The sequence below is a fragment of the Rhinopithecus roxellana genome, chromosome 19, assembly GCF_007565055.1.
Source record: "Rhinopithecus roxellana isolate Shanxi Qingling chromosome 19, ASM756505v1, whole genome shotgun sequence".
Lineage (NCBI taxonomy): Eukaryota > Metazoa > Chordata > Mammalia > Primates > Cercopithecidae > Rhinopithecus > Rhinopithecus roxellana.
In genome coordinates, this window is record NC_044567.1 from 19,305,119 (window position 1) to 19,333,054 (window position 27,936).

The 27,936-nt window shown below is 43.1% G+C and overlaps 1 protein-coding gene across 1 annotated transcript in view; it reads right to left on the reverse strand.

Moving 5' to 3' along the window:
• NUFIP2 (nuclear FMR1 interacting protein 2) overlaps positions 1-26,505 on the reverse strand; it is a 39,119-nt gene extending 12,614 nt beyond the window's left edge. The window contains exons 1-2 of the mRNA XM_010378343.2: positions 25,997-26,505; positions 17,675-19,402 (exon numbers count right to left, since the gene is read on the reverse strand). Of these exons, the coding sequence (XP_010376645.1) occupies positions 17,675-19,402; positions 25,997-26,273 (2,005 nt within the window). The 5' untranslated portion in view covers positions 26,274-26,505. The remainder of the gene's footprint in view (positions 1-17,674; positions 19,403-25,996) is intronic.
• Positions 26,506-27,936: the final 1,431 nt, after the last annotated feature.

Here is a 27,936-nt window from a genome sequence, read left to right on the forward strand (position 1 = left end):
CTGAGTAGCTAGGTTTACAGGTGCCCGCCACCACACCCAGCTAATTTTTGTACTTTTAGTAAAGACAGGGTTTCACTGTCTTTACTGGTTGGCCAGGCTGGTCTCGAACTCCTGACCTCAGGTGATCCACCCACCTCAGTCTCCCAAATGCTGGGATCACAGGCGTGAGCCATTGTGCCTGCCCAGCTGGCTCTTATAATTCTTAAAGTGTCATGTAGATTATTATTATCTGAAATCAAACTGCAAGAATAATTTTGTCTTCACAAATTGTAAGGATATGCAAGAAGCATGCTACAGATAAAATAATACTTCTCATAACAGCTCATCATTATTTAAAAAACACCAAGTATTTCTTGGTAATCCATTGACTCCTCAATGAGGTGCCCAAATTTTCTGAACAAAGCATTCATCAAATTTGACTAATTAAAATTGACGCTTAATTAGTTTAACCATTCAGGCAAGTGGTTCTAACCTCTAAACCACACCTTTCTTTTTTTTTTTTGCGACAGAGTTTCACTCTTGTTGCCCAGGCTGGAACACAAGGGCGCGATCTCGGCTCGCGGCAACCTCTGCCTCCCAGGTTCAAGTGATTCTCCTGCCTCAGCCTCCCAAGTAGTTAGGATTACAGGCATGCGCCACCACACCCAGTTAATTTTTTTTTTTTTTTTTTAAGTAGAGACAGTGTTTCTCCTTGTTGGTCTGGCTGGTCCGACCTCAAGTGATCTGCCCACCTCAGCCTCCCAAAGCATGAGCCACCGCGCCCAGCCCTAACCACACCTCTTATTTTAACCTATAAGGTCAAAATGCCAATCCACACCTATTATTAAAGGCACACAATCCCCGTTTGTTCCAATTTCATCCAAAATGTCTACAATGTGCTTAGTTTGGCATCTTAAAATAAGAAAATTATGTACATGTCCAAATTATAGTGACATACAGAGAATGCAGTTAAAAACTCTACCTGTGATACATGAAAGCTTCAGCTATATATAGTCAACAGTAGTTGAATATTACACAAGAACCAAATAATTGGACCTTGAAAGGAAACATTCTATCTGGAGATTAACACAAACTACTTAGCAATAGAAATGAACTATAACAAATGTTAAGGATAAGTAGTCTTTCTGTGGTAATAAAACTATCATTTTGAAACGACAAAAAGATTATTTTAACCCTGCTTAACTATTACGTGTAACTACATTCCAATTTAACAGCAATCAATTATAATTAAAGAAAAATAAAACCGAAACTCATTAAGATGGGATATATCTAGACTTGGGTTACAGTTAAGGCACAACATAATCCCTCCATAGGACTATAAGATACAGATCTAAAATTATTATTTTCTGATTGTATGTGTATAAATAGGGGCAGGGAATGGTGGAATCATATTCCTATCTCTCTCCCCACTCCCCAAACAAAAATTAACACTGTGTGTAAAAACCATTTTTTTTTTGCTTTTTTTTGCACAGGGAGCAGTAAGCAGGGGGACAAGGTCTTGCTCTGCAGCCCAGGCTGGAGTACAGTGGCATAATCATGGCTCACTGCAGCCTCAAACTCCTGGGCTCAAGCGATCCTCCTGCCTCAGCCTCCCAGGTAGCTGGGACCGCAGACACATGCCATTTGTAGAGATGGGGTCTTGCTATGTTGCTCAGGCTGGTCTTTAACTCTTGGGTTCAAGCAATCCTCCCACCTCAGCCTCCCAAAGTGCTGGGATTACAGGCGTGAGCCACTAAGCCTGGCACTTTTTTTTTTGAGACAGAGTCTTGCTCTGTCACCCAGGCCAGAGCGCAGTGGCACGATCTCGGCTCACTGCGAGCTCCGCCTCCCGAGTTCATGCCATTCTCCTGCCTCAGCCTCCCGAGTAGCTGGGACTACGGGCACCCGCCACCACGCCCAGCTAATTGTTTGTATTTTTAGTAGAGACAGGGTTTCACCGTGTTAGCCAGGGTGCTCTCGAACTCCTGACCTCGTGATCCACCCGGCTCAGCCTCCCAAAGTGCTGGGATTACAGGTGTGAGTCACTGCACCCAGCCAAGTCTGGCACTTTTAAAAAGTTTTTTTTTTTTTTTTTTTTTTTTTGAGACGGAGTCTCGCTCTGTTACCCAGGCTGGAGTGCAGTGGCGCGATCTCGGCTCACTGCAAGCTCCGCCTCCCAGGTTCACGCCATTCTCCTGTCTCAGCCTCCTGAGTAGCTGGGACTACAGGCGCCTGCCATCGCTAATTTTTTGTATTTTTTGTATTTTTAGTAGAGAAGGGGTTTCACCGTGGTCTCGATCTCCTGACTTTGTGATCCGCCCGCCTCGGCCTCCCAAAGTGCTGGGATTACAGGCGTGAGCCACCGCGCCCAGCCTTAAAAAGTATTTTTTTACAGTACTCTCAGCCTTTTGAAAATTTGTCAGATCCATATATTGGGATCAATTAATAATTCAGGATGAACAAGATAATTAACCAGATAAAATCCCATTCAATATATCATACTAATTCCCTGATTAAACCAAATCTGGAAGTATGCAGAAAAACTGCCAATTGTCCAAGCTTAGTTGTATGGCATGGTATGTCCATCAAATCTCTGCACAGACACCTATACAAAGAAAGGCAGGAAAATTCCCTTTCTCCTGAGAGGTCTAAAAAGGGGAGAACTATCTAATCTGGAGGAAAAAAAAAAAAGGATGACGCTTGGGAATTCTACTCATAGAAATCACACTTATCACTTCAATATAATTTCTTATTCCATTAGTTTCAAACAATGAGGAACAGTTAAATGGTCTTTATTATCTTACAAATTTCTGGATTTCAGAAGAGCCTATTTTAACAAGTCCAAATATAAGCCTTCTCTTGGCTGACCTACTGCAAAAAAACTGATTCAATACAACCAATATTTTATTTTAGTTAAAGCACAGAATTTTCATATTTTTTAGCCAATAAACTCCTGAAGAATTTTGTATATAGTAATAACTTGATACTCATTTCGTCTACTGCAAAGATAAATCTATATTTAGTTATATGTTGAAAAAAACAGAGATAGTCCGGGTGTAGTGGCTCATGCCTGTAATCCCAGTACTTTGGGGGGCCAAGGCAGGAGGATCAGTTGAGGGACCAGTCTGGGCAACACAGGGAGACCCTGTCTCTATTACTAAAAAATAAATAAAAAAGAAAAAAAAGAAAGAAAAAAAGTTAATCCAACTTTTCATGTTACCCACCTATAAATAACATTTCCTTTTTTCTTCCCCACAGGAAACTCAACCCGTCCCTGCACTTTCCCCCTTTTTTGAGAATACACTTCAGAGTCACAGTAACAACCACACTGCTTTAAAAAACAAAGCAAACATACACATTTTAGAATAAAGAAGACAAAACAACTATTTGCAAACACCCAATTCAACAAGTTGAAGACACTTCTTTACCACAGCTTAAGGTTTTACTCAAATACTATACATTTAAAAATGATTTATGATAAAATGTTATTACCCTTAAATGTGAGCTCTAGAGTAGTGAATTTCATCATGACTTCTGAGGGCGAAATAGGGATGTATGATGTACCTATAAAACTAGCCATGAAGCAAGCCAACTTCTAGCCAAGAAATAAATCAGCATATTCCTAGTGTGGTGGCTCACACCTTTAATCTCAGCATTTTGGGAGGCCGAGGCAGGCAGATCACAAGGTAAGGAGTTCGAGACCAGCCTGGCCAACATGGTGAAACCCCGTCTGCTAAAAATACAAAAATTAGGCATGGTGGCGCATGCTTGTAATCCCAGCTACTGAGGAGGCTGAGGCAGGAGAATCGCTTGAACACAGGAGGCGGAGGTTGCAGTGAGCCGAATTCGCGCCATTGCCCTGCAGCCTGGGCAAAGGAGTGAGACTCCATCTCAAAAAAAAAAAAAAAAGAAAAGAAAAAAAGAAATTAGCATTATCAGAAATGCTGAACTGAGAACTGAATGCAATTTGCCTTCCTGTTACTTAATATTAATTACTTCTTTCCCTACTAGTAACTTCATTTCCTTGATCAAAATTTAAGTTTCCCTGAAACTCAAACAAGGTTAGGATCAGAAAGGGAAAATGAATCAAATAGCATTTACATGATGCTATGCTTAACCTTAACAAAACCAACAAGAAACGACATGGCCGGGCGCGGTGGGTCACGCCTATAATCCCAGCACTTTGTGAGACCAAGGCAGGTGGATCACCTGAGGTCAGGAGTTCAAGACCAGCCTGACCCAATATGGTAAAACCACATGTCTACTAAAAACACAAAAAAGTTAGCTGGGCATGGTGGCAGGCACCTGTAGTCCCAGCTACTTGGGAGGCTGAGACAGGAGAATCACTTGAACATGGGAGGTGGAGATTGCAGTGAGCCCAGATCACGCCACTGCAATCCAGCTTGAGCAACAGAGCATGACTGTCTCCAAAAAAAAAAAAAAAAAAAAAAATGAAATGACATTATTGATAGAACACATAGGAAAGGGCTGACATTACATTCTGTCCTCTTTTAGGTTACCTAAGTCTTAATTCAGAGTTTAAATATGAAATGTGTTTGTGATTTTTTTTTTTTTTTTTTTTTTGAGACAGAGTCTCACTCTGTCACCCAGGCTGGAGTGCAGTGATGCTATCTTGGCTTACTGCAAGCTCTACCTCCAGGGTTCACGCCATTCTCCTGCCTCAGCCTCCCAAGTAGCTGGGACTACAGGTGCCTGCCACCATGTCCAGCTAATTTTTGTATTTTTAGTAGAGATGGGGTTTCACTGTGTTAGCCAGGATGGTCTCTTATCTCCTGACCTTGTGATCCGCCCACCTTGGCCTCCCAAAGTGCTGGGATTACAGGCGTGAGCCCACTGCACCTGGCCCCTCATTTGTGTAATTTAATGTTTTGACTATCCCGAGAAGCAAAGCAAGTGAATAGTATAAAGAAGGCTAAGGAAGGCAATTTGAATTATACAAAATCATCATACACGTACAAGTTCAGTATCCTTATCTGAAATGTTTGGAACCAGAAGTGTTTTAGATTTTGGAATGTTTCCATTATATTATTGGACAAGGAGCATTTCCTTTTTGAACATCATGTCAGTACTGAAAAAATTTCGGATCTCGAAGCATTTTGGATCTTAGATTCTCAGATTTGGGATGCTCCACCTCAGTAACTGATTCTTTGTTTTTCTTTTTTTTTTTTTTTTTTTGAGAGAATCTCACTCTGTCGCCCAGGCTGGAGTGTAATAGTGAGATCTCCGCTCACTGCAACCTCTGCCTCCCGGGTTCAAGTAATTCTTCTGCCTCAGCCTCCCAAGTAGCTGGGACCACAGGCACACGTCACCATACCCAGCTAATTTTTGTAGTTTTAGTGGAGACGGGGTTTTATCATGTTGGCCAGGCTGGTCTTGTAACTCCTGACCTTGTGATCCGTCCGCCTCGGCCTCCCAAAGTGCTGGGATTACAGGCGTGAGCCATCACACCTGGCTAATTTTTGTATTTTTAGTAGAGACAGGTTCCGCCATGTTGGCCAGGCTAGTCTCAAACTCCTGACCTCAGGTGATCCACCCACCTTGGCCTCCCAAAGTGCTGGGACTACAGGCATGAGCCATCACACCCAGCCTTGATCTTTTAACACTGCTCTCTTCTACACACACAGACACAGCACAAAATCTAACTCGCCAGTTCTTTCTGAAGAGTGATCACAGCATTTAATTATGCAAATATTTATTGAGAAATGCCCACAGGGCCAGACCTAATAGAACCTAAGTAAAAGTTTTTGCTCTTAAGATATACCAAGTATATCTTAAGAGCAAAATCCTGTATTTTAAACCACTACCACCATCCAATCTGAAATTTCTTTATATCAAAACTTATATTTAGCTACGCCACTCAAATGAAAAGTTAATGTTCAATTTCCTAGAGCAGACTTTCTACATAATACCACCCTATCACAATGCTTCCTATAGCAAAATGTCCACTTATCCACAAGTTCTTAATTCCAAGTTGATTGAAAAAAAATACTAATCACCAGCTCAGGGTATAGATGCAAAACCAGAAAGAATATGCCCTCTGTGAGCTTATTCTAGTAAGCAACTTCATTGGGAGGGTGGGTTATCGGCAGGAGCATCAGCAATGAACAAAGGTTAGTGGTATGTGTGTGCTTTAACAAGGTGTGTTTGAGCAGGGGTGAACAAACGATTACTATCCACCGTCTGCTTTTGCAAATTAAATTTTAATGAGGGCCTGTGGTGGTTCAGACCTGTAATTGCAGCACTTTGGGAGGCAGAGGCGGGAGGATCACTTGAGACCAACCTTAGCATGATGGTGAGACCCTGTGTCTACAAAACATTTAAAAACTAGCTGGGTGTGCTAACAGCACATGCTTGTAGTCTCAGTTACTCAGGAGGCTGAGGCAAGAGTATTGCTTGAGTCTAAGAATTCAAGGAGACAGTGAGCTATGATCATGCCACTGCACTCCAGCCTGGGCAATATAGTGAGACAACCGTGTCTTAAAAAACAAACAAAAAAAAGTTTTAATGGAACACAGCCACATCCACTGTATATGTACCATCTATGACTGTTTTTGAGCTACAATGTAGAACCAAGCATTGAGTGGTTGCAACAAAGACGCTATGGTTCACAAAGTCACTAAGAATGAGAGATTTAAAAAACATTCAGGGGACAGAGTAAAAAGCTACATATGAAATAAAGTTTATTACAATCATATAGGTGAAGGGAAACCACTGAAGAAATCTAAGGTTATTGTACTAAATAGTGATGATTCTTCCAGGTACTGAACAGAACAGAACAGATGAAGTGACAATATAGAGAGACAGCCCAATAAATGTTAAGAAGAAATGAAGACAGTATCCGAGATAGAAAAGAAAAAAAAGGAGCTCTTAGAGAAATGGTCCATATAATCTAATGACAAAAAATTGGGTTAATGCTAATTCACTAAGGGTAGGAAAGAAAAAGCAGGTTTTGGAAGAGAATGAATTCAATTTAATATATCTAGAATTGCAGTGATGATATGGAATATATATGGTCTGAACTCAAGTTTTTTTTTGTTTTTTTGAGACAGAGTTTCACTCTTGTTACCCAGGCTGGAGTGAAATGGCTTGATCTCGGCTCACTGCAACCTCCACCTCCTGGGTTCAGGTGATTCTCCTGCCCCAGTCTCCCAGCGGCTGGGATTATAGGCATGTGCCACCATACCCGGTTAACTTTTTGTATTTTTTTGTACAAACAGGGTTTCACCATGCTGGCCAGGCTGGTCTCGAACTCCTGACCTCAGGTGATCCACCTGCCTCAGCCTCCCAAAGTGCTGGGATTACAGGCGTGAGCCACCACGCCCGGCCTCTGAAGAAGTCTTAACCCTAGTATATATAGTAACAGAACTGGACGAAATTATCCAGGGAAATTGATGTAACATGAAAAGGGAACTCAAGGAACATTTGAGAAACAGAGAATGACCCGAAGACAGTTATAGTGAAGGTGTAAGATACAAGAGTGGGTGTGTATTCAAATTAAGGAATGTAAACAGAGGCAATGTTCACCTCTGGTAAATCTTAACCAAAGGTAAGACACTTGAAACTTTCTGGTTATCTATCTCTTTTTCTCTAGCCCAATGTCATTGCCCAGGCTCAAGCAGTAGTATCTTCTGAATGTTTATGCAGTTGCCTTTTAACTGGCCTCCTTTACCATTACTCAGGCCTCACTTTCTGTCTTCTACAATCTGGCTAACCATTCTTTTCCTTTAAAAGTATAAATCTGTGAGCCAGGTGCAGTGGCTCATGCCTGTAATCCCAGCACTTCGGGAGGCCGAGGCGGAAGGATCACTTGCGGTCAGGAGTTCAAGGCCAGCCTGACCAACTTGGTGAAACCCTGTCTCTACTAAGAATACAAAAATGAGCCAGACGTGGTGGTGCACACCTGTAATCCCAGCTACTCAGGAGGCTGAGGCAAGAGAAATCACCTGAACCCAGGAGGCAGAGGTTGCAGTGAGCCGAGATCGCGCCACAGCACTCCAGCCTGGGTGACACAGAGAGATTCCGTCTCAAATATAGATATAGAAATCTGAAAGTGACCACACTGCTCAAAATTTTTCAATGGATTCTCACTGCCCACAGCAAAAGCTACTAGCACTGTGAAATTGAATTTGCGTCTCCTAGCACCTGACACAATAGCTAGTACATCAACATATTAATTAGATAACTAAGTTATCTAATTATAAAGGACTTTAAACTTGTACCATTCACCTTCCTTTAAACAAACTGAATGGCTGGCAATCTTCAAACACTATTATTTCCTCCACCTAAAGTAAAGTAATCTTACTATCTGGGCACAATAAACAGACTAACATCCACTTCTTTTTGGAATCCTGACTGCCCTTCCCTCACCCTGCCCCCACCCTTAGGGGTTCCAACTACATTTGGCACAATCTTGGCTCACTGCAACCTCCACCTCTCAGGTTCAAGCGATTCTCCTGCCTTAGTCTCCTGAGTAGCTGGGACTACAGGCACGTGCCACCATGCCCGGCTAATTTTTGTATATTTTTTTAGGAGAGATGGGGGTCTCACCATGTTGGCCAGGGTGGTCTCTAACTCCTGACCTCAAGTGATCCGCCAGCCTTGGCCTCCCAAAGTGCTGGGATTATAGGTGTGAGCCACTGTGCCCAGCCAACAATAGTAATACATTTCTTTCCATGTGTTTCTCTATTAAGACCAAGTTTCTCAATGACACAAACCCTCACCTTTCATCTGTTTATCACTACTGCTTCCCACAGGGCTTGGTGCAATAAGTAAATACTGATTTGAACAAATACTATTCATAAATCAGCCAGGAAGTAATAACATAACTGTAAACAGTATTAGGTAGACCCATTTGGCATTGCTCACACTCAACTTCTGACCTTAAAAACAGCAATTTCATATAATCAAACCAAACAGATCCAGCATTTAATTATTAAATCCCTCATGGAAAACAACTAAAGCTAAAAGGGCTAAAGCTAACGAGAAGCTTATTTTTTGCATTTAAATATGAAGAATGCTATTGTCTCAGCTAATAGAACATTTTGCTTGTTTTTTGAGATAGTCTTGCTCTGACTAGACTAGAGTGCAGCAGCACAATCTCGGTTCACAGCAACCTTGCCTCCTAGGTTCAAGAGATTCTCCTGCCTAAGCCTCCGGAGTAGCTGGGACTACAGGCGCACGCTACTACGCCTGGCTCATTTTTATATTTTTAGTAGAGACCGGGTTTCACCACACTGGTCACGCTGGTCTCAAACTTGTGACCTCAGGGGATCCGCCCACCTCAGCCTCCCAAAGTGCTGGGATTTTCATGTGCCACTGCGCCTGAACCTAGAACATCTTTTAAAAATTAACATCTAAAGTAAATGGCTCCACCAGAGATAGAAAATAAATCAAACATAATGCCAAACTGACTCCCACAACTGAGAACCCCCAAATCAATTTATCACTAATCATGCTTTCCAATCCCTTATTAAGACATTTTAGATCAAATCCTGTACAATTCAGCAAGGATTATGACACGATAAATTAAAATTCTGCTTTTCCCCTTTAATTCAGATTTGCCCATTTTTTGGATGATTACAGGTTATTATACCATGTTTTGCTGTTCTGATTTCCTTTTTCTTAACCAGTCTGCCATACTTGCCTATTCTTTTACAAAGAAGCTTGTCAGAAATTTCTACCACCCTTTTTCAGTTTGACAATACCCAGAGAGAAATATAGCATGTTTTCAGGCCGCGTGCGGTGGCTTACGGCTGTAATCCCAGCACTTTGGGAGGCCAAGGCGGGTGGATCACCTGAGGTCAGGAGTTTTTGAGACCAGCCTGACCAACATGGTGAAACCTCAGTGTCTACTAAAAATACAAAATTAGCCGAGCGTGGTGATGCACTCCTGTAATATCAGCAACTCAGGAGGCTGAGGCAGATCACTTGAGCCCAGGAGGCAGAGGTTGCAGTGAGCCGAGATCACGCCATTGGACTCCAGCCTGGGCAACAACAGTGAAATTCTGTCGAAAAGGGAAAGGGAAAAGGAAAGCGAAAGGAAGAGAAAGAAAGCAAAAGAAAAGAGAGAAGAGAAGAGAAGACAACAGCATGTTTTCAAGTAATTCTGAATTAAGATAGTTAGAAGTCACCACCTTTTCAGTAGACCCCTTAATGAACTCTTCTCTGAAGCGACAACAAACCAGGATAAGAATTATCCAGACTACCCCTAAACAGAAACTCAGAACTCAAGTTGTTTTTTGTTATTTTTCTCTTTTCTACTGCTCTACTTATTCTAATCCCATGTACTTTATAAGGGTAAAAGTTGCTTGGAATGGAACTGCTACTACTATAATAGTAATAAACAATTTCTGGTTTTGCTACTACCATTACAGTAATAGTGTCTGCTCTTCTTACAGCACAGATGGTTATTTCCCTCACACTCAGGACTTAAGCTAGTGAAAACTGGAAGTTAAATTTTAACTTCCGGCCGGGCGCGGTGGCTCAAGCTTGTAATCCCAGCACTTTGGGAGGCCGAGACGGGCGGATCACGAGGTCAGGAGATCGAGACCATCCTGGCTAACACGGTGAAACCCCGTCTCTACTAAAAAACTACAAAAAACTAGCCGGGCGAGGTGGCGGGCGCCTGTAGTCCCAGCTACTCGGGAGGCTGAGGCAGGAGAATGGCGTCAACCCGGGAGGCGGAGCTTGCAGTGAGCTGAGATCTGGCCACTGCACTCCAGCCTGGGCGACAAAGCGAGACTCCGTCTCAAAAAAAAAAAAAAAAAAAAAAAAAAAAATTTTAACTTCCATAAATTCCTTACAATTGATCTTTCACCAGTATCAAGGTGAATTTATTATTACTGTATTCATAAAGCAGACATCATGACACATCAAGAAGCCAGTATGGGTGCTAAACAGCCAGTATGAGTTCTCTCACTGGGAGAAAGGAGACCTTATACCAAATTAGGAATTATTTGTTATATTCATTCCTACATGTCCCACATTATTATATCCTCATAAACAGGGATCCTTTCCAAATCTAGGGAATCCAACCAGGGCTAAAACCAAACCAAACCTTAAAACTGTCAAATTTGCAGGTGCACATTAATAAGATTATTAGGAAGACAGCTGTGATGCCATAGGCATTCAGGTAGCAATTTCAATAAAATGCAGCAAACGTGAAAATACTTATTCACATTGTGTTTAGAAGAGAAAATTTAATATTCAGATCCTTCTGTAAACAAATGTCAACTATGCCTAGTCCCTATCAATTTTATGGATTAATCATAATTTGTCTCTTCATATCCTGTTTCCCAAATCTTGTTGACGTAATCTTATCCATTCCCTTATGCCCTTTCCCAATCTAAAGGCTTTTTTAAAAAATGATTTTTAAAACTTCAGATCATTTACATGGTTGAAAATACAAAGCAGAAAACCTTTATTATACCTCTGCCTGCACTATTCCAAGAAACTGATCTTCTAGTCAACAGAAAAATGGCTTCCAGTCTACCCAAATTGGTGCCATATTAATTTACATGAACATAGATCTGTAAGCAATTGCTTAATACCAACTGTTTTGTTTTTGAGACAGGGTCTCACTCTGTTGCATAACCTTGAGTGCAACAGCATGATTATGGCTCACTGTATCCTTGACCTCTTGGGCTTGGTGATATCCTCCATCTCAGCCTCCACATGCCACCATGCCCAGCTAATGCTTAAAATTTTTTTGTAGCAATCAGGACTCGCTATGTTGCCCAGGTTGATCTCAAACTCCTTGGCTCAAGCAGATCTCTTCCTGCCTCAGCCTTCAAAAATGCTAGGATTATAGGCGAGAGCCACAGTATGCAGACTATTTTTATTTTCATTTTTTGAGATGAAGTCTCGCTCTGTCTCCTAGGCTGGATAGAGTGCAGTGGTGAGATCTCGGCCTCACTTCAACTTCCACCTCCCAGATTCAAGCGATTCTCCCACCTCAGCCCTCCAATTAGCCGAGACTACAGGCCTGCGCCACTATGCCTGGCTAATTTTTTAATTTTCAGTAGAGATGGGGTTTCGCCATGTTGGCCAGGCTGGTCTCAAACTCCTAACCTCAGGTGATCCACCCGCCTCGGCCTCCCAGTGTGCTGGGATTACAGGTGTGAGCCATGTCCGGCCCCAGCCTACTTTAAAACAAATAGACCAAAATGTCAGCATTTCAAATGCTTCATATCCTTCAGTGCCGTAATAGCCATGCAAGACAGATCAACCCAGTTCAAACTGGCACTCTGACCAAACACACAACTCATATCAATTATTATTTCAAAAGACTTGGCTTCAAATGACTGAGATAACAACTTTTAAGAAGGCACAGGCATATGTCCCACATACACTAAGAGCCATCACAAACTAGACATGGCAGCTCATGCCTGTAATCCCAATACTTAAGGAGGCTGAAGCAGAAGGATCACTTGAAGGCAGGAATTCCAGACCAGCCCAGACAACATGGGTGGTGGCATGAACCTCTATGGTCCCAGCTACGCACACAGGAGGCTGAGGAGGGAGGATCCCTTAAGCCCAGGAGTTCAAGGGTGCAGTGAGCTAGGATTGTACCACTGCATTCCAGCCTGAGTCATGGGGTGAGACTTTGTCTCTTAAAAAAGCCATCGGAGCCAGGTGTGATGGCTTATGCCTATAATCCCAGCACTTTGGGAGGCCGAGGCAGGCAGATTACTTGAGGTCAGGTGTTTGTGACAAGTCTGGCCAACATGGTGAAACCCCATTTCTACTAAAAATACAAAAATTAGGCTGGACACAGTGGCTCACGCCTGTAATCCCAGCACTTTCAGAGGTGAAGGCAGACGAATCATTTGAAGTCAAGAGTTCAAGAACAGTCTGGCCAACATGGCGAAACCCCATCTCTACTAAAAATACAAAAAATTAGCCAGGCACGGTGGTACACGCCTGTAATCCTCATTACTTGGGAGGCTGAGGCAGAATCACTTGAACCCAGGAGGCAGAGGTTGCAGGGAGCCAAGATCGCACCATTGTACTCCATCCAGGGGGGACAGAGTGACGCTCTGTCTTAAAAAAAAAAAGAAAAGAAAAGTTAGGACAGGCATGGTGGCCCACACCTATAATTGTAGCACTTTGGGAGGCTGAGGCAGGAGGATCCCTTGTGGCCAGGAGTTCAAGACCAGCCTAGGTAAAATACAGAGACACCGTCACTATATACATATATACACACACAAAACTTAGCTGGGCGGCCGGGCACAGTGGCTCATGCGTGTAATCTCAGCTACTAGGGAGGCTGAGGCAGGATAAATCTCTTGAACCTGCGAGGCAGAGGTTGCAGTGAGCTGAGATCACGCCACTGCACTCCAGCCAGGGCAACAGTGCGAGACTTTGTCTCAAAAAATAAAAATAAAAAAATTAGCGAGGCACTGCAGTGCACACCTGCTGTCCCAGCTATTCAGGAGGCTGAGGCAGGAGGATCACCTGAGCCCAGGAGTTCAAGGCTACAGTGAGCTATGACCGCACCACTGTACTCCAGCCTCAACAACACACAGCAACACCCTGTCTCAAAAAACAACAACAACAACAAAAAAAAAAAAAAAAAGAAAAAAAAAGAAAGCAAAGTTAATAGCATAACAGATATAAAAAGCTAAAAGAGGCCAGGCATGGCGGTACACACCTGTAGTACCAGTTACTCAGGAGGCTGACGAAGGAGGAGAGATTGAGCCCAGTTCCAGGATGCAATGAGCTATGATAGTGCCACTGCACTCCAGCCTGGGTGACAATGAGATCCTGTCTCTTTAATTAAAAAAAAAAAAAAAAAAAAAAAAAAAAAAGGCTAAAAGGAAAATCCCAAGAATCAGAATCCACACAAATCCCTTTTATGCTCTACTGTATCTTTACTTCATACCCTCAACTGTACTTAACATCAAATTTTTAAAAATCCATATTACACTTAATCTAAAAAGTTCCTGTATTTAAAAAAAAAAAAAAAAAAGCCCTTGCCAGAAGCCGCCGCCATGCACTTGGACTTCCCAGCTGCCAAAACCTTGAGTCAAATAAACACCTTTCTTTGTTGGGTGCAGTGGCTCACACCTGTAATCCCAGCACTTTTGGGAGGCCAAGGCAGGTGGATCCATGAGGTCAGGAGACCAGCCTGACCAACATGGTAAAACCTCATCTCTACTAAAAATACAAAATTAGCCAGGCATGGTGGTGTGCACCTGTAATCCCAGCTACTCAAGAGGCTGAGGCAGGAGAATCACTTGAACCCAGGCAGCAGAGGTTGCAGTGAGCCGAGATTGCAACACTGCACTCCAGACTGGGCAACAGACTAAGACCCTATCTCAAAACAAACAACAACAACAAAAAAATAAAATAAAATAAAAATAAAAATACCTTCCTTTATATAAATAAATAGCACACCATTCCCAAAGAAGTGACATAATGTACTCTCTTAACCACTATTTTCAAATTAAGTTGCTGAACAGCTTATTTTTTAAGTTTGGAGAAATGCAGAAAACTTCCAATTCTAAGCCCAACTTCAACTCACTTAGAGATTACTACTGAATATTTGAAGACTACACTAAAGCACGAAGAAAATACAGATGTTCTTAAAGGATATTCCAGTAGCCCAACTGATTATGACTTCTTCTAGAGTTTAACTTAAAAAAAAAAAAAAAGCCTTCACTTATAAAAGATCTTCAAATCTAATTCAAGTAAAGAAAAATGAGTGGGCCAATGGACCACTCATGGACCAATCAACATTTGGCAGGAATTCAAAGAACTTGCTACTCTGGAACCTAATTGAACTGAATATTATTCATTGTTCTAGAGGGGTAAAAATTTTGATGCCAATCTGATTAATTTCCAATCATGTCCAAATACAAAACTCAAGATGACACACTTTACCTAAAGCAAATTTTTTCATTAACACCAGCAAAACTAAATATAACTGCACCCATATAGGGGTATTCAGCTTATCTAAAGTTAACATTCCCATTTAAAAACGGCCTGCAATTCCACATAATAGAAATTGTACACAAAACTATTAACCAGTCACCTAAGGGAGCATATCCCACGTTTTGTTGTTTTGTTTTGAAAGACAGGGTCTCACTCTGCTGCCCAGGCTTGAGTGCAGTGGTGCAATCATAGCTCACTGTAGACCTGGATCTCCCAGGCACAAGTGATCCTCCCTCCTAAGCCTCCCAAGTAGCTGGGACTACACATTGTTGCCCAGGCTGGCCTCAAACTCCTCAGCTCAAGTGATCCTCCCACTTCAGCCTCCCAAAGTGCTGGGATTACAGGCATGATCCACCACACTGGGCCTCCCACAATTTTTCTGCAGATGGTAAGAGAACATAACACAACTAAATATCCTCTCAGGCTCACACAATGATCACCAGTGCAAAATACTTGGGTAAACATTTTCTAGTGACAGTCTCTAGAGGGCAGACAGCACAGAAAGCAATACCAAAAAACCCAACTCTCCCGACAGAGGTTAACTAATGTACAATACATGTCTTAAAAAATGAAGCATTTCTTTTTGTCCTAATATTCCTAAAAACAACCAACTCCTGTATTTACCTCCAAAGAGCAGAGCTGGAGAACAAGTGAAATCAGGTAAATGTTATCTGTGAGAATTCCTACACTTAAACTTCCATTAAGCAATTCTACTACTTCCATTTTTAAGGAAGTAAAATAATATTAAAATGACATCTATTTATTATACTCAAGTCTTCTACTTTGCAGATAAGGAAAGGTATGCAGACTAGGAAATTTGCTTAAAAGTCACATAAATTGCTTTGTTATTCATCTCTCAGGCAATATTTCTTCCAGAGAGAATATGGTAATGACCTAATTCCCACAATCTGGTATGGTCCCCCTTCCCTGCAAGTCACTGCCTAAATGAACCACTATTAAAATGGGAATGTGCACTATGTACTAAGTGTGTACATGCATGCATGGAGTATGCATTTCTGTTAGAGAACGGAGGAAGACATAGCCAAGTATGGAAATACTGAAACCCACTGTTCTCAAAAGCAAAAGGATATAAACACCATTCGTTAAACCTTATTATTTGCTCTTAAGATTTAGATTACAGTTATGCCATACAGCAAAATTTTCTTTAAGACACAAACATATCACATTCTAAGAAAGTTATTAACATGAGGCCTGGCACAGTGGCTCACATCTGTAATCCCAGCACTTTGGGAGACCCAGGTGGGTGGATCACCTGGTCAGGAGTTTGAGACCAGCCTGGCCAACACGGTGAAACCCCATCTGTACTAAAAATACAAAAATTAGCCAGGTGTGATGGTGGGCGCCTGTAATCCCAGCTATGTGCGAGGCTGAGGCAGGAGAATCGCTTGAACCCGGGAAGCAGAGGTTGCAGTGAGTCAAGATCACGCCACCGAACTCCAGCCTGGGCGACAAGAGCGAGACTCCATCTCAAAAAAAAAAAAAGAAAAAGAGTTATTAGCATGAAACTTGAAAGATACCTGGTTCCCTTTAAACTTGGGCTTTGGGGCTATGAAAAGAAGACTCCCAAGAGCCTGGTATCGATTATGCTAATCATGCTTGACATTGTAATTTGTCTAACTTATTTTCTAGTTACAAATTGGCATCCATTACTCCTTTTAAGACTTATCAGACTCCTCTTCAAAAATAGTGCTTCTACTCATTTTAAGCAAATTAGTACTACTAAATGAGCTCACTAATAAAGAAGCATATGATACAAAAAGCAAAGAAGTTGGGCACGGTGGCTCACACCTGTAATCCCAGCACTTTGGGAAGCAGAGGCGGGAGGATCACGAGGTCAGGAGTTTGAGACCAGCCTGGCCACCATGTTGAAACCAGTCTCTCAAAATACAAAAATAAGCTGGGCGTGGTGGCACATGGCTATAATCCCAGCTACTCAAGAGGCTGAGGCAGGAAAATCACTTGAACCTAGGAGGCGGAGGTTGCGGTGAGCCGAGATCCCACCACTGCACTCCAGCCTGGGCGAGACTACGTCTCAAAAACAAGGAAGAAGCTGGGCGCGGTGGCGACATACCTGTAATCCCAGCACTTTGGGAGGCCAAGGCAGGTGGATCACAAAGTCAAGAGATCGAGACCATCCTGCCAACATGGTGAAACCCCATCTCTACTAAAAATATAAAAACTAGCCGGGCGTGGTGGCACGTGCCTGTAATCTCAGCTACTCAGGAGGCTGAGGCAGGAGAATCGCTTGAACCTGGGAGGTGGAGGTTGCAGTGAGCCGGGATTACACCACTGCACTCCAGCCTGGCAACAGAGTGAGACTCCCTCTCAAAGAAAAAACAAACAAACAAAAAGCAAAGGAGAAACAAAAAAGCAAAGGAAGGAGAACATATGTTCAATAAAAATTTTTTTTAAGCACTCGGTCAAGAGAAAATATAACATCAACACCTTTAAGCAAGTTCTCCTCACTTCTTTGAACCAGGTAGGTCAACTATGTTTGTATTTTTAAAAATCATTTTAAGTTGGAAAAGTGAACATTTCTTCTAAATTTTAATCATACTAGTTCCAAAGACCCTGAATCAGTTTGATGTTAGCTGCTTATCCACATTGTCATTCTCTTAAAATACTCTTAATATGAACAACTAATTCTCTTAAAATTCTCTTAATATAAATATACTAAATTTGCCAATAAAAATCTTTGCATAGGAAACAAATGAGTTACCTTTAGTGTGATATACAATAGCAGCCCTCAGGTCAAATGAACCCCAGCTATCATTCCTTTCTAGGCCTCTCTGGTATCTCTGTTCTTTGGCAGAGCCTAACAAAGTGTTCGTAGGAGAGGCCAGAGGATTTTGATTTTCTATCTCGTAGTCCTTTGAGAGAAACACTAAAGCACCTTGACTACTGGTGTCTGCTTTCTGCAGGTCACCTATATGACTGGGTTCCAAGGATAAGGCTCCACTCTCACTAGTAGTCCCAGATTTTAGAATGCTACCCAGAACTTGAGGACTAGTCCGTTTCTCCAGCTCATAAGCCTTGGGAAACACAGGATGCTCAGTTCCTGAGGGAATTATTTCAGCACCCTGTGAAACCAAAGTGGCAGGATATTCTCCTTGAAATGTCACCTCCATCACTTTATGCTCTGATGACTTCCCAATACCAGTCTCAGGGCCAGCACTGGGCTCATTTATAAATGATAAACCCCACTGATTCTGGAAGATATCCCCCAGGTTTTGCTGATCTGTCTGAGAGGGCAGATCCACTTGTGCTGTGCTCAACAGCATAGTTTGCATATTTGAAGGATAGATAAAAAGGCTAGTCTTAATTTGTTCAACAGCTGCTGAAGTTAGACTCATGTCCTGGAGAACTGAATCTGTCCCAGAAGAGATGGGTGTTAGAGTATTAGCAGCAGTAGTTAGCAGTGGCTGACCCCCTGGAGGATAAACATTTGCATCAGTTCCTGCTAAAACAGGCCCATTAGAAAAGTTGGCAGAAGTAACAGATTTCAGCGCTGACATAGGGACCTGGGACAAGCGACTTGATGATTGGGTCTGAGTTTCCCCAGTAGATGATGATGATGATGATGAAGATGAAGTTGGTGACACAGAAGAGTTCTGTATAGTTTTGTTGAGGTTTTCCTTAACTTTGCTTGCATAACTTATTTTAGGAACTATTTTAGCACTGCTATTGTCCACTGGAAAAACGGGGGGTGGTTTAAATAGGGTCCATGAGTCCTCTTTGGAGGCAACAGCTGAAGCATGCTTTCCTTTGGGCCGATCATCAAACTTTTTGCTGCTCACACCAGGTTTACTATCTGAGTTTTTCCGAAGCATATCACCCACAGCAGGTTTTCCTCGACTTGTTCCTCCAGGCCCAGTTTCATACTTCCAAATGGGCTTCGAACCATCTACTCGATTTCCCTTTTGTTCACTATAGTCAGGCTTGAAAGTTTCAAGTCCCTGTTTTAAGGTTGGGACACTGGTCTCTTGTTGCATTATTTTGTCCTGTACTATATTAAGGTTTTCACAACCCTTGGCACTATTGCGCCTAGCTTTCCTTTTTTTAGGAGTTGTATATCCACTCTCAGATCCACTACCATCATTATCTGCTCCTTTACCCATATAACCATTAGTAATATAGCCAGAATTATTTGTTACCACACCATTTGGAATTGGTATAGTATCAGACTTATCTACAGACTGGTTCTCTCCAGATTTATTTTCATAAGACTTCCCATTCTTTTTGTCCATACTGTTTTTCTGAATGAAATTCTTCGTTTTAATTCCTGCTTTCCCAAAGGTGTTGGCCTTTACAGTCTGCTTCAGGCTAGTGTCTACAACTTGCTGGTTGCCATTGAGGACCCTGGAAATAGGGTTGGTGGCTTCATCAGAATTCAGGTTCTTTAAAGATATTTCTCTTTCTCCAGCATTACCGTTTAGTTCACCATAGCCTAGGGGAGGGAAAAAAACGGTTTATTAAAAAAAAACAAAATCACAACATGTAAATTACACTAATACCTAACATTTAAGAACTGTTTATTTACTGTATGCTAGACACTATGCTATGAACTGTAGCTTTATATTATTTCACATCTCTATGAGAAGACACTTGTCAGCCCCATTTTACAGACTAGGAAATGCAATCTACTGCTAAGCAAAGCAAGAGGTAGAACTGAGCCAAGATTCAAAGCAAAGTCTGAGGCCAGAAAAAACAAGACCTCTTAAGCAGTATGCCAAATACCTCTCATCTAACAGAATCAATCTACCCATCACTCTCACAAGGCTGTTATAAAATTTTCTTTTTTTTTGAGACGCAGTCTCGTTCTGTCGCCCAGGCTGGAGTGCAGTGGCGTGATCTCGGTTCACTGCAACCTTCGCCTCCCGGGTTCACGCCATTCTCCTGCCTCAGCCTCCAGAGTAGCTGGGACTACAGGTGCCCGCCACCACGCCCGGCTATGTTTTTTGGATTTTTAGTAGAGATGGGGTTTCACCGTGTTAGCCAGGATGGTCTTGATCTCCTGACCTCGTGATTCGCCAGCCTCGGCCTCCCAAAATGCTGGGATTACAGGCGTGAGTCACGCACCAGGCCTAAAATTTTCTTTACAATTCAGAGCAGAGATACCCTCTGGGCAAAAATCAAGTTTTATTGAAACAGTAATTATTAAAAGGAAATTAAAGGCTTCATTTCTACAAAACCATAAATAGCTGGTAGTCACTATCAGCAGTTTCCAATGCATCTATCAGACAACTATCTAAAACGTGTTAACTTTTTCTAAAGTATTCTTAAATTTCATTTTGACATTTCCCAGATATTGGATCACACCATTAATACGTGAAACTAAAATATCTATGCCCCAATGTTTCTAACCTTTATAAAACATATTTTCTTCATTTTACATTTAGATAAACAGACTTTGAGAGATGAAGTAAACTGTCAATCCTGACAACTGACAGAATTCCAGTTCTGTCCGTGGAAATCTGACCTCCAGTCTATCTGCAATCCATGGTTTCCTACCACTATGCAATACTGCCTTAACTCAAAAGATGCGATGAGAAAATATTTAACAAAACTACAATAAAAAGGATCTAATTTTTTAGTGTTATGGTATTCAGGTTTAATTAAAAACCGTCAACTGGCAGTGGCTCATGTCTGTAATCCTAGCACTTTGGAAGGCCAAGGCAGGCAGACTGCTTGAGTTCAGGAGTTCAAGACCAGCCTGGGCAACATGGAGAAACCCTGTCTCTACTAAAAACACAAAAATTAGCTGGGCGTGGGGCATGTGTCTATACTCCCAGCTGGGGCTGCTAAGGGAGAAGGATAGCTTGAACCTCGGAGGTCGAGGCTGCAGTGAGCAGGTACTGAGATGGCACCACTGCCTTCTAGCCTGGGTAACAAAGTGAGACCCTCTCTCAAGGAAAAAAAAAAAAACCTTCAACCACCATAAAAAGTCAATTATATTATAGCTAATGCAAATAGTTTTCCACTATAACAAAATGGTGCTATTAGTTATCTACCTTTTTATGAAATGTTCACAAAAGTATCTTGAGGTCAACTCATTAGAAACAGATATACAGGCTAGGTGCAGTGGCTAATGCCTATAATCCCAGCACTTTGGGAGGCCAAGGTGGGTGCATCATTTGAGGTCAGGAGTTCGAGACCAGCCTGATCAACATGGTGAAACCCCGTCTCTAAAATACAAAACTACAAATACAAAGCTAAAAATACAAAATTAGCCAGGCATGGTGGTGCACGCCTGTAATCCCAGCTACTTGGAGGGCTGAGGCAGGAGAATAGCTTGAATCCGGGAGGCGGAGGTTGCAGTGAGCCCAGATTGGGCCATTGCATTCCAGCCTGGACAACAAGAGCAAAACTCTGTTTCAAAAAACAAAAAACAAAAAACAAAAAAACACAATAGGATACTCCACATATTTAAGGCAGCAGAAATGAGGAGTCTAATAGAAATACTGCTATTTTTATAAGTCTGAGAATCATTGTTCCAAAATAACTTAATGTATAAGTCTATTAGATTCACAACAAGACTTACTCATTCTACATTAGAAAAAAAGGTACAATGGCCAGGTGCGGTGGCTCAGCCTCCTCTGGGAGGCTGAGGCGGGAGGATCATGAGGTCAGGAGATCGAGACCATCCTGGCTAACACAGTGAAACCCCATCTCTACTAAAAATCCAAAAAAATTAGCCGGGCGTGGTGGCAGGCGCCTGTAGTCCCAGCTACTTGGGAGGCTGAGGCAGGAGAATGGCGTGAACCTGGGAGGCAGAGCTTGCAGTGAGCCCAGATCACGCCACTGCACTCCAGCCTGGGCGACAGAGCGAGACGCCGTCTCAAAAAAAAAAAAAAAGAAAAAAAGAAAAAAGGTACAAATACTAAAACTTAACAAATGAAGGCATTTTCTTCTACTGTATTAAAGTAACCCAAGAAAACATATTCAAGGCATAATCATTCCTAAAACAGACTGGCACAAAACTTTTACCACGAGATAATATATCTTGTAAGAGTTATTTTTTTCCTTTTTTTTTTTTTGAGACAGAGTCTCACTCTGTGGCCCAGGCTGGAGTGCAATGGTGTGATCCCGGGTCACCACAACCTCTGCCTCCCAGGTTCAAGATACTCTCCTGACTCAGCCTCCCAAGTAGATGGGATTACAGGCATGCACCACAATGCCTGGTTTTGCCACGTTGGCCTGGCTGGTTTCAAACTCTTGACCTCAAGTGATCCACCTGCCTTGGCCTCCCAAAGTGCTGGGATTACAGGTGAGAGCCACCACACCAACCTCTTAAGATTTCTCAGAACTCTTTAAGAGTTCTTAGATTCCACAGGGTTACATTTTTTAAAATTTTTTGGCTGCTGGAAAAGCTGATAGCTGATCAAATCAAATTTTTGGTGGCACAATTTTAACTATGAAACAGGAAGAAAGAGATTATTGCTTAGGATGTTTTCTAAAAGCTTATTTTTTCCTCAGAAAAATGCCAGGAGCAGTGGCTCACATCTGTAATCCCAGCACTTTGGGATCCCAGGCAGGTGAATCATTTGAGGTCAGGAATTTGAGAACAGTCTGGCCAATATGGTGAAGTCCCACCTCTACTAAAAAAAAAAAAAAAAAAAAAAAAAATTAGCTGGGCATGGTAGCGTACTCCTGTAATCTCGGCTACTCAGGGGGCTGAGGCAGGAGAGTCGCTTGAACCTGGGACGCAGAGGTTGCAGTGAGCTGAGATCATGCCACTGCACTCCAGCCTAGGCCACAGAGTGAGACTCCGCCTCAAAAAAAAAAAAAAAAAAAAAAAAAAAGAAACAAAAGCAGAAAGTCCCCTAAACAAAGGCTGTCATCATTTTTAACAGATACAACTTGGAAACAGTTGGAAACCAGCTGTTATGTTTTAAATAAGCTTTTGCATTGACATTCATTAATTTCATAGCATAACTTTTTGCTTTTAAGCTTCTTGTTCCTTTAATGTTGTCCTGTTGCAGGAATTCAAGCCACACTTAAAAAATTCAAAAATGTAACATACATTACCTAACTCTGGAGGGAATACAAGACTACCTATATCATTTAACATACCAACAGGTTAAACAAAGGTTTGTATCATTGGGTCCATTAGTCACAACTTTTCAGATTTCAATTAAAGATGAGCAACCTGAAATAGCAAAAAATCCAATCTCCAAACTGAGCTGAACCAAAACTAACTAGAATAATTCTTCCTAAGATTCTAGTTTGTAGTGACTCAGCTATTAGAATTCACCAAACAATGAAAAAACGGCTTAGAAGCCACTGTGCTCCCACCTGCAAGTTTTAATAACAAAAAAAAGAAAGAAAATCTCGTTTAACTACATAAAACTTTCCTCATGACAACCTTGTTGATATGTATAAAGTATGCCAGAAAGAAATTTTTTTATATCTTAAGAAAAATGTAAACATTATAGAATAAATTTAAGAAATTAAAGGACTCCTAGCGCTTTTATTATTTAGGGCTGCTTATACATACTAATCCTACTTTCAAAAGACTCAGCAAAACTTGAGTCCTGATAAATCTAGCTTTTCAATTAGAAAACAAATTACTCAACACATTTTGCCTTCTCTTGCGCCCTCTTCTGGATAAACAAAAAATAACTGTTTCTCTTTAGGTTTGTGAGTAATGCGTTACAAAAGCCTACCTCAACATGTTACAGATAAATTTCAAAAATATTGTAATGTTTTCTTAATTAGCATAATGCATGTCAAAGCAACAGTACTGTGACCAAACCATACACTCGCCCCAAATTGTTTATACTGTCAAAACTCCTAATTCCAGTTTCCTCCTCTTTATCCACGTCTTCCAAGATAAGAAATATTTGGAGGAATACCACCTTGAATGGTTTAGGGGCTGCTTCTACATGTAGAGAGAAGTCTTGCAAAAGTATATTAACCTGACCGATGAAATACAATTTTTCGGTCTCAACAGTAATATTGCCTTATGCAGCCATAATACGGTAGTATTTTCTCATTTTTGAACAAGATCTAATGCTAAAAAAATCTAGTTATGTAGTCCCTAACAGTTTTTAAACTGCTCCAAATCTTTAGGATTAAACACCTAACTCGTGTGTTATGTGTTCACTTCTGTTGCATACCATCGGGTCCCTAACGAACTCCCAAAATGGAAAATCTGACATTCTAATTTCAGTCTTCAAGTTACAATCTGCAACAAAAAAAAGCACTTAGTTTTTCTCCAGCTCTCAACAATTCCTTCTATCAAATTTGATACGCTGGGTTTAACATACGCTTTATGCTTCCTTTCTCTTCGATTTATAAAGAGCCCTTATTTTTTAAAATCTGTGTGGGTTATAAACTTTTAAACTTACTTCTCGTGAAATACTTTCTTACATGACTTTTACCCTCAATTTCTCGTTTGTTAATATTAGTTTGGGGATCAATATCGATTTTAAAATACGAAAAAACACCTTTCTTTTTAACATGGAGAGAAGCCTCATCCGAGGCAAGATGGTAGTAATCTAACCTCATGGATGAGCCACTTGGGTTCACCCTTAAGGACAAGAAAGGGGGTCAAAAAGCTCGCCCTCTTCCTCATCCTAACATTTAAAAAAATCCCTCACCTCAAAGACACTAAGAAGCTCAGAAGGTAAGTGCAGGGTGGGGAGGGGAATGGAACAAGGTTTTTGGTTTTTTTTTTGTAGAAAATGAGCTGCTAGAAGGAAAAGGCCCAAGTGAAAGCCTCAGAGGCGGAGTCGTGAGCGAACCTGGCAGAAGACGAGGTTCCTGTGGCAGAGAAACTCGTGACCGGGGAGCTGGGTTCCCGCTGGGTACCCCACCCGGCCTCAGGCACCGCCTCTACCCAAAATGAATCCCCCCGCCGCCCCCGCAGGCCTCCTGCCCCTAGGAGAGCCGCGGCCGCCGCCGCCGCCCGCGGCCTCCTTCCCCCTCAGCTCCGCTTCGAGGCCGGCTCCCCGCCCCGACTGCCCGCGCCGCCCGCCGCACCCGGGAGCGGGAAACGCGGCCGCTGGCGCGCGGGGCCCTGCGCAGGCCGCTCCCCTCGTGGCCGCTTCCCTCCCCCACCCCAACCGCCCCCGCCCCTCACCCCAGGGACCCGCCCGGGGCCTCGCGCCGCCACCGGGTTACACAACCCCGGCCGGTGACGGGGGAGGGGCGGCCGCGGAGCGGGGGGGCGGCGGCGCCCCCGCAGTGCAGGGGGCGAGGCGGCGGCCGGTGGTGATGCCGGGTCACCCAGCTCCGACGCGCCGTGTGGCCCTCGACACCCTTCCCCCTCCGCTCCTCAGTGGGCCGGAGTCGGTGACAGGAATCGGCTTCCAACATGGCGGACAGGAAGCGGCCCCGCGAGGAGGAGAGAACATTCCAGCCGCGCCGGCTCTGGGGGGAGCGGGCCCGGGGCACCAGCCTCGGGAGAAGCCGCTGGGCAAGCCTGCGGGGTTCGGCGCCCAAAAAGGGGGTTTAGTGGTGGAAACGACCCGTGAGATGAGGGGTCCCAACAACCCCCCCCAACAAGATGGGGGCCCCAAGGCCACAGGTGGGCTTGGGGTGGCGGGTGAGGGGCACTTCCTCAACTCAGCCTACCTACCCACCCCTCGCCGCCTGCAAAAGGGTCTCGCGACACCATCCGAGGCGGGATTCGCTAGGCCTTCCTGAGTTACACCTCGAGGGATTTTTTTGGGGGTAGGTTTACCCCATCTCAGGGCCCCCATATTGAGGTAACTCCAGGGACGCAGGGAGGTGAATGGGAAAAGAATAAAGAGGTTGGACTTGCAAGGCCGACCAGTGGGTCTCCCTTCAGCCGGGGCGGGGGCCGGGAAGGTCACGCTGGCCTGGCTGGGCCTCTCCCATGCTGGAGGGAAGGAGAGGGCGCTGCAAACCCCATTGCTCAGCCCGAGCCCTAGAATGAAAGGGGCATCCCCAGAGCCGGAGGGCACACACACACACACATCCCGACCCCGTCCGCGCTTTTCGGATCCAGCCCCACCCCCATCTCCCCTGTCCTCCACCCCCAACCCCCTTCCCCCACCCGTCCTCCCTCCCAGACCTGTTTTCTTCTTCGGCGTTTCCTGGTGCTGCTGGAGGGTGTGTTTCTGCTCATGTTTCAGCGGCTTTGGCTGGGCCTTGGGGCTGCCCTCGGCTCCATGCTGCAGGTATTGGTGAGGCTGCTGGTGATGGTGGTGGTGGTGGTGGTTGTGGCTGTGGTTGTAGAAATAATAATGGTGGTGGTGGTGCGGCTGCTGCTGCTGCTGCTGAGGGTGATGGTGCGGATGGTGGTGGCTGTGATGGTGCTGAGGCTGTGGCTGGCCGGGCTTCTCCTCCATTGAAAGCGGCTGGGACTCCCTGGCTGAGGCTGCGGGCTGCTGCACCGTCAGGATCTGAGACTGCTTCTCAGGGCTCACTCAGTATATCTGAGCGCGTCTCGCCAGCGCACTGGTTAACCGAGCGATTCTGCGAGATTGGCAGCCGCGCTCCAACAATCAGGAGCCACGCTGTACCGCAAGCCCCGCCCCCAGCTCAAATCCTCTTTCCTTCCCCTTCGCCGCTGCCGCCTGGCTAACGCCACTTACCCTGTGCAACCTCACAGGGCCGGGCCTTCAACGTCAGCACTATGGCTCTCTCTTCTGTCGCTTTCTCTCCTTCACCACGCAGTCTGCGAACAGCACTTTCTACACTCCTCACCGGCAAGCAAGCTCGTGTCGAGGGTAGCAGATTCCACTGGCGATTCCACTGGCGCTGGGAGCCATCTGTTGGTTTTGCACCTATTAGAATCTGGTGGTTTTTTTGTTTTTTTGTTTTTGTTTTTTGTTTTTAATCCTTTTCCGGGTAACCAGAAAGGGAAGCTCAATTCCCTTAACCCTGAGACCACTAAAGGGGCAATACAAAAAGAGGAAATAAATACATTTTTAAGAATACAAGAGCTTCACAATCCAGTAGATCATTTTGTATTCTGGATTCATTTTGCTTTGTATTCATATGCTAATCTCTTCCTTTCCACGAAGGGATTATAGGGTTCCACAATGGGGTATCTGTGTAATTTTCTAAAAGGGCACAAAGGGTTTAAATCATTGTTTCTTTGTAGTTGGAGGGAAGGGAGAGCGGGAGGAATGAAAATCTACACTGAAGGTTGTGGGTTTTTTTTTTCTTAATTAAACTCTGCAGGTGAGGTCAACTATGGCACCAAAATAGGTTTTAGAATATGAAGTTTGAAGAGCAAAGGAAGGGGAGAAAGAGCACTTGAAAGTTATTAAGTGGGATTTTTTTTGGCACTTATGGAAAAAATGAAATTTAAAGAAATATTCTGTAGCGTGTTGTAGTGTAGATTTAACTTATCCTGCATTACCACATCACAGTATGATTTTCAAAAGCAAATATTAGAGCCATGATAGTGGTTACTCAGGAAGGAAAAGGGTTGTGATGCGGAGGGAACAGGTTACTCTGATAATATTTTATTTTGGGGGCTAGGTGGTAATTATACATATATTTGGTGGTGATTATTTGTTAAACTGAATATACAGGTAAAATGTACTTTTCCCAATGTATGTTATAGGTTGGGGGATTTTTTTAATTGCAAAATATTCATAATATAAAACTTACCATCTTAATATTAAGTGTAGAGTTCAGGAGCATTAGGTACATTCATATTGTTGTAGAACCATGACCATCATCCATCTCCAGAACTTTTTCATCATTCCAAACTGAAACTTCATACCCAATAAAAATAACTGTCCTTTCCCTCCTCCTTCCATCCCTTGATAACCGCTGTTCTGTTTTCTGTCTCTACTAACTTGACTATTCTAGGTACCTCATTTAAGTGGGATTGTACCGTATTTGTCTTTTTGTGACTAGCGTTTTTGCGTAATGTCTTCAGAGTACCATATATCAGAATTTCCCTCTTTTTTAAGGCTAATATTCCGTTATATGTGTATACCACATTTTGTTTATTCACTCAGCAGCGGACATATGGACTGTTTCCTCAATGTATGT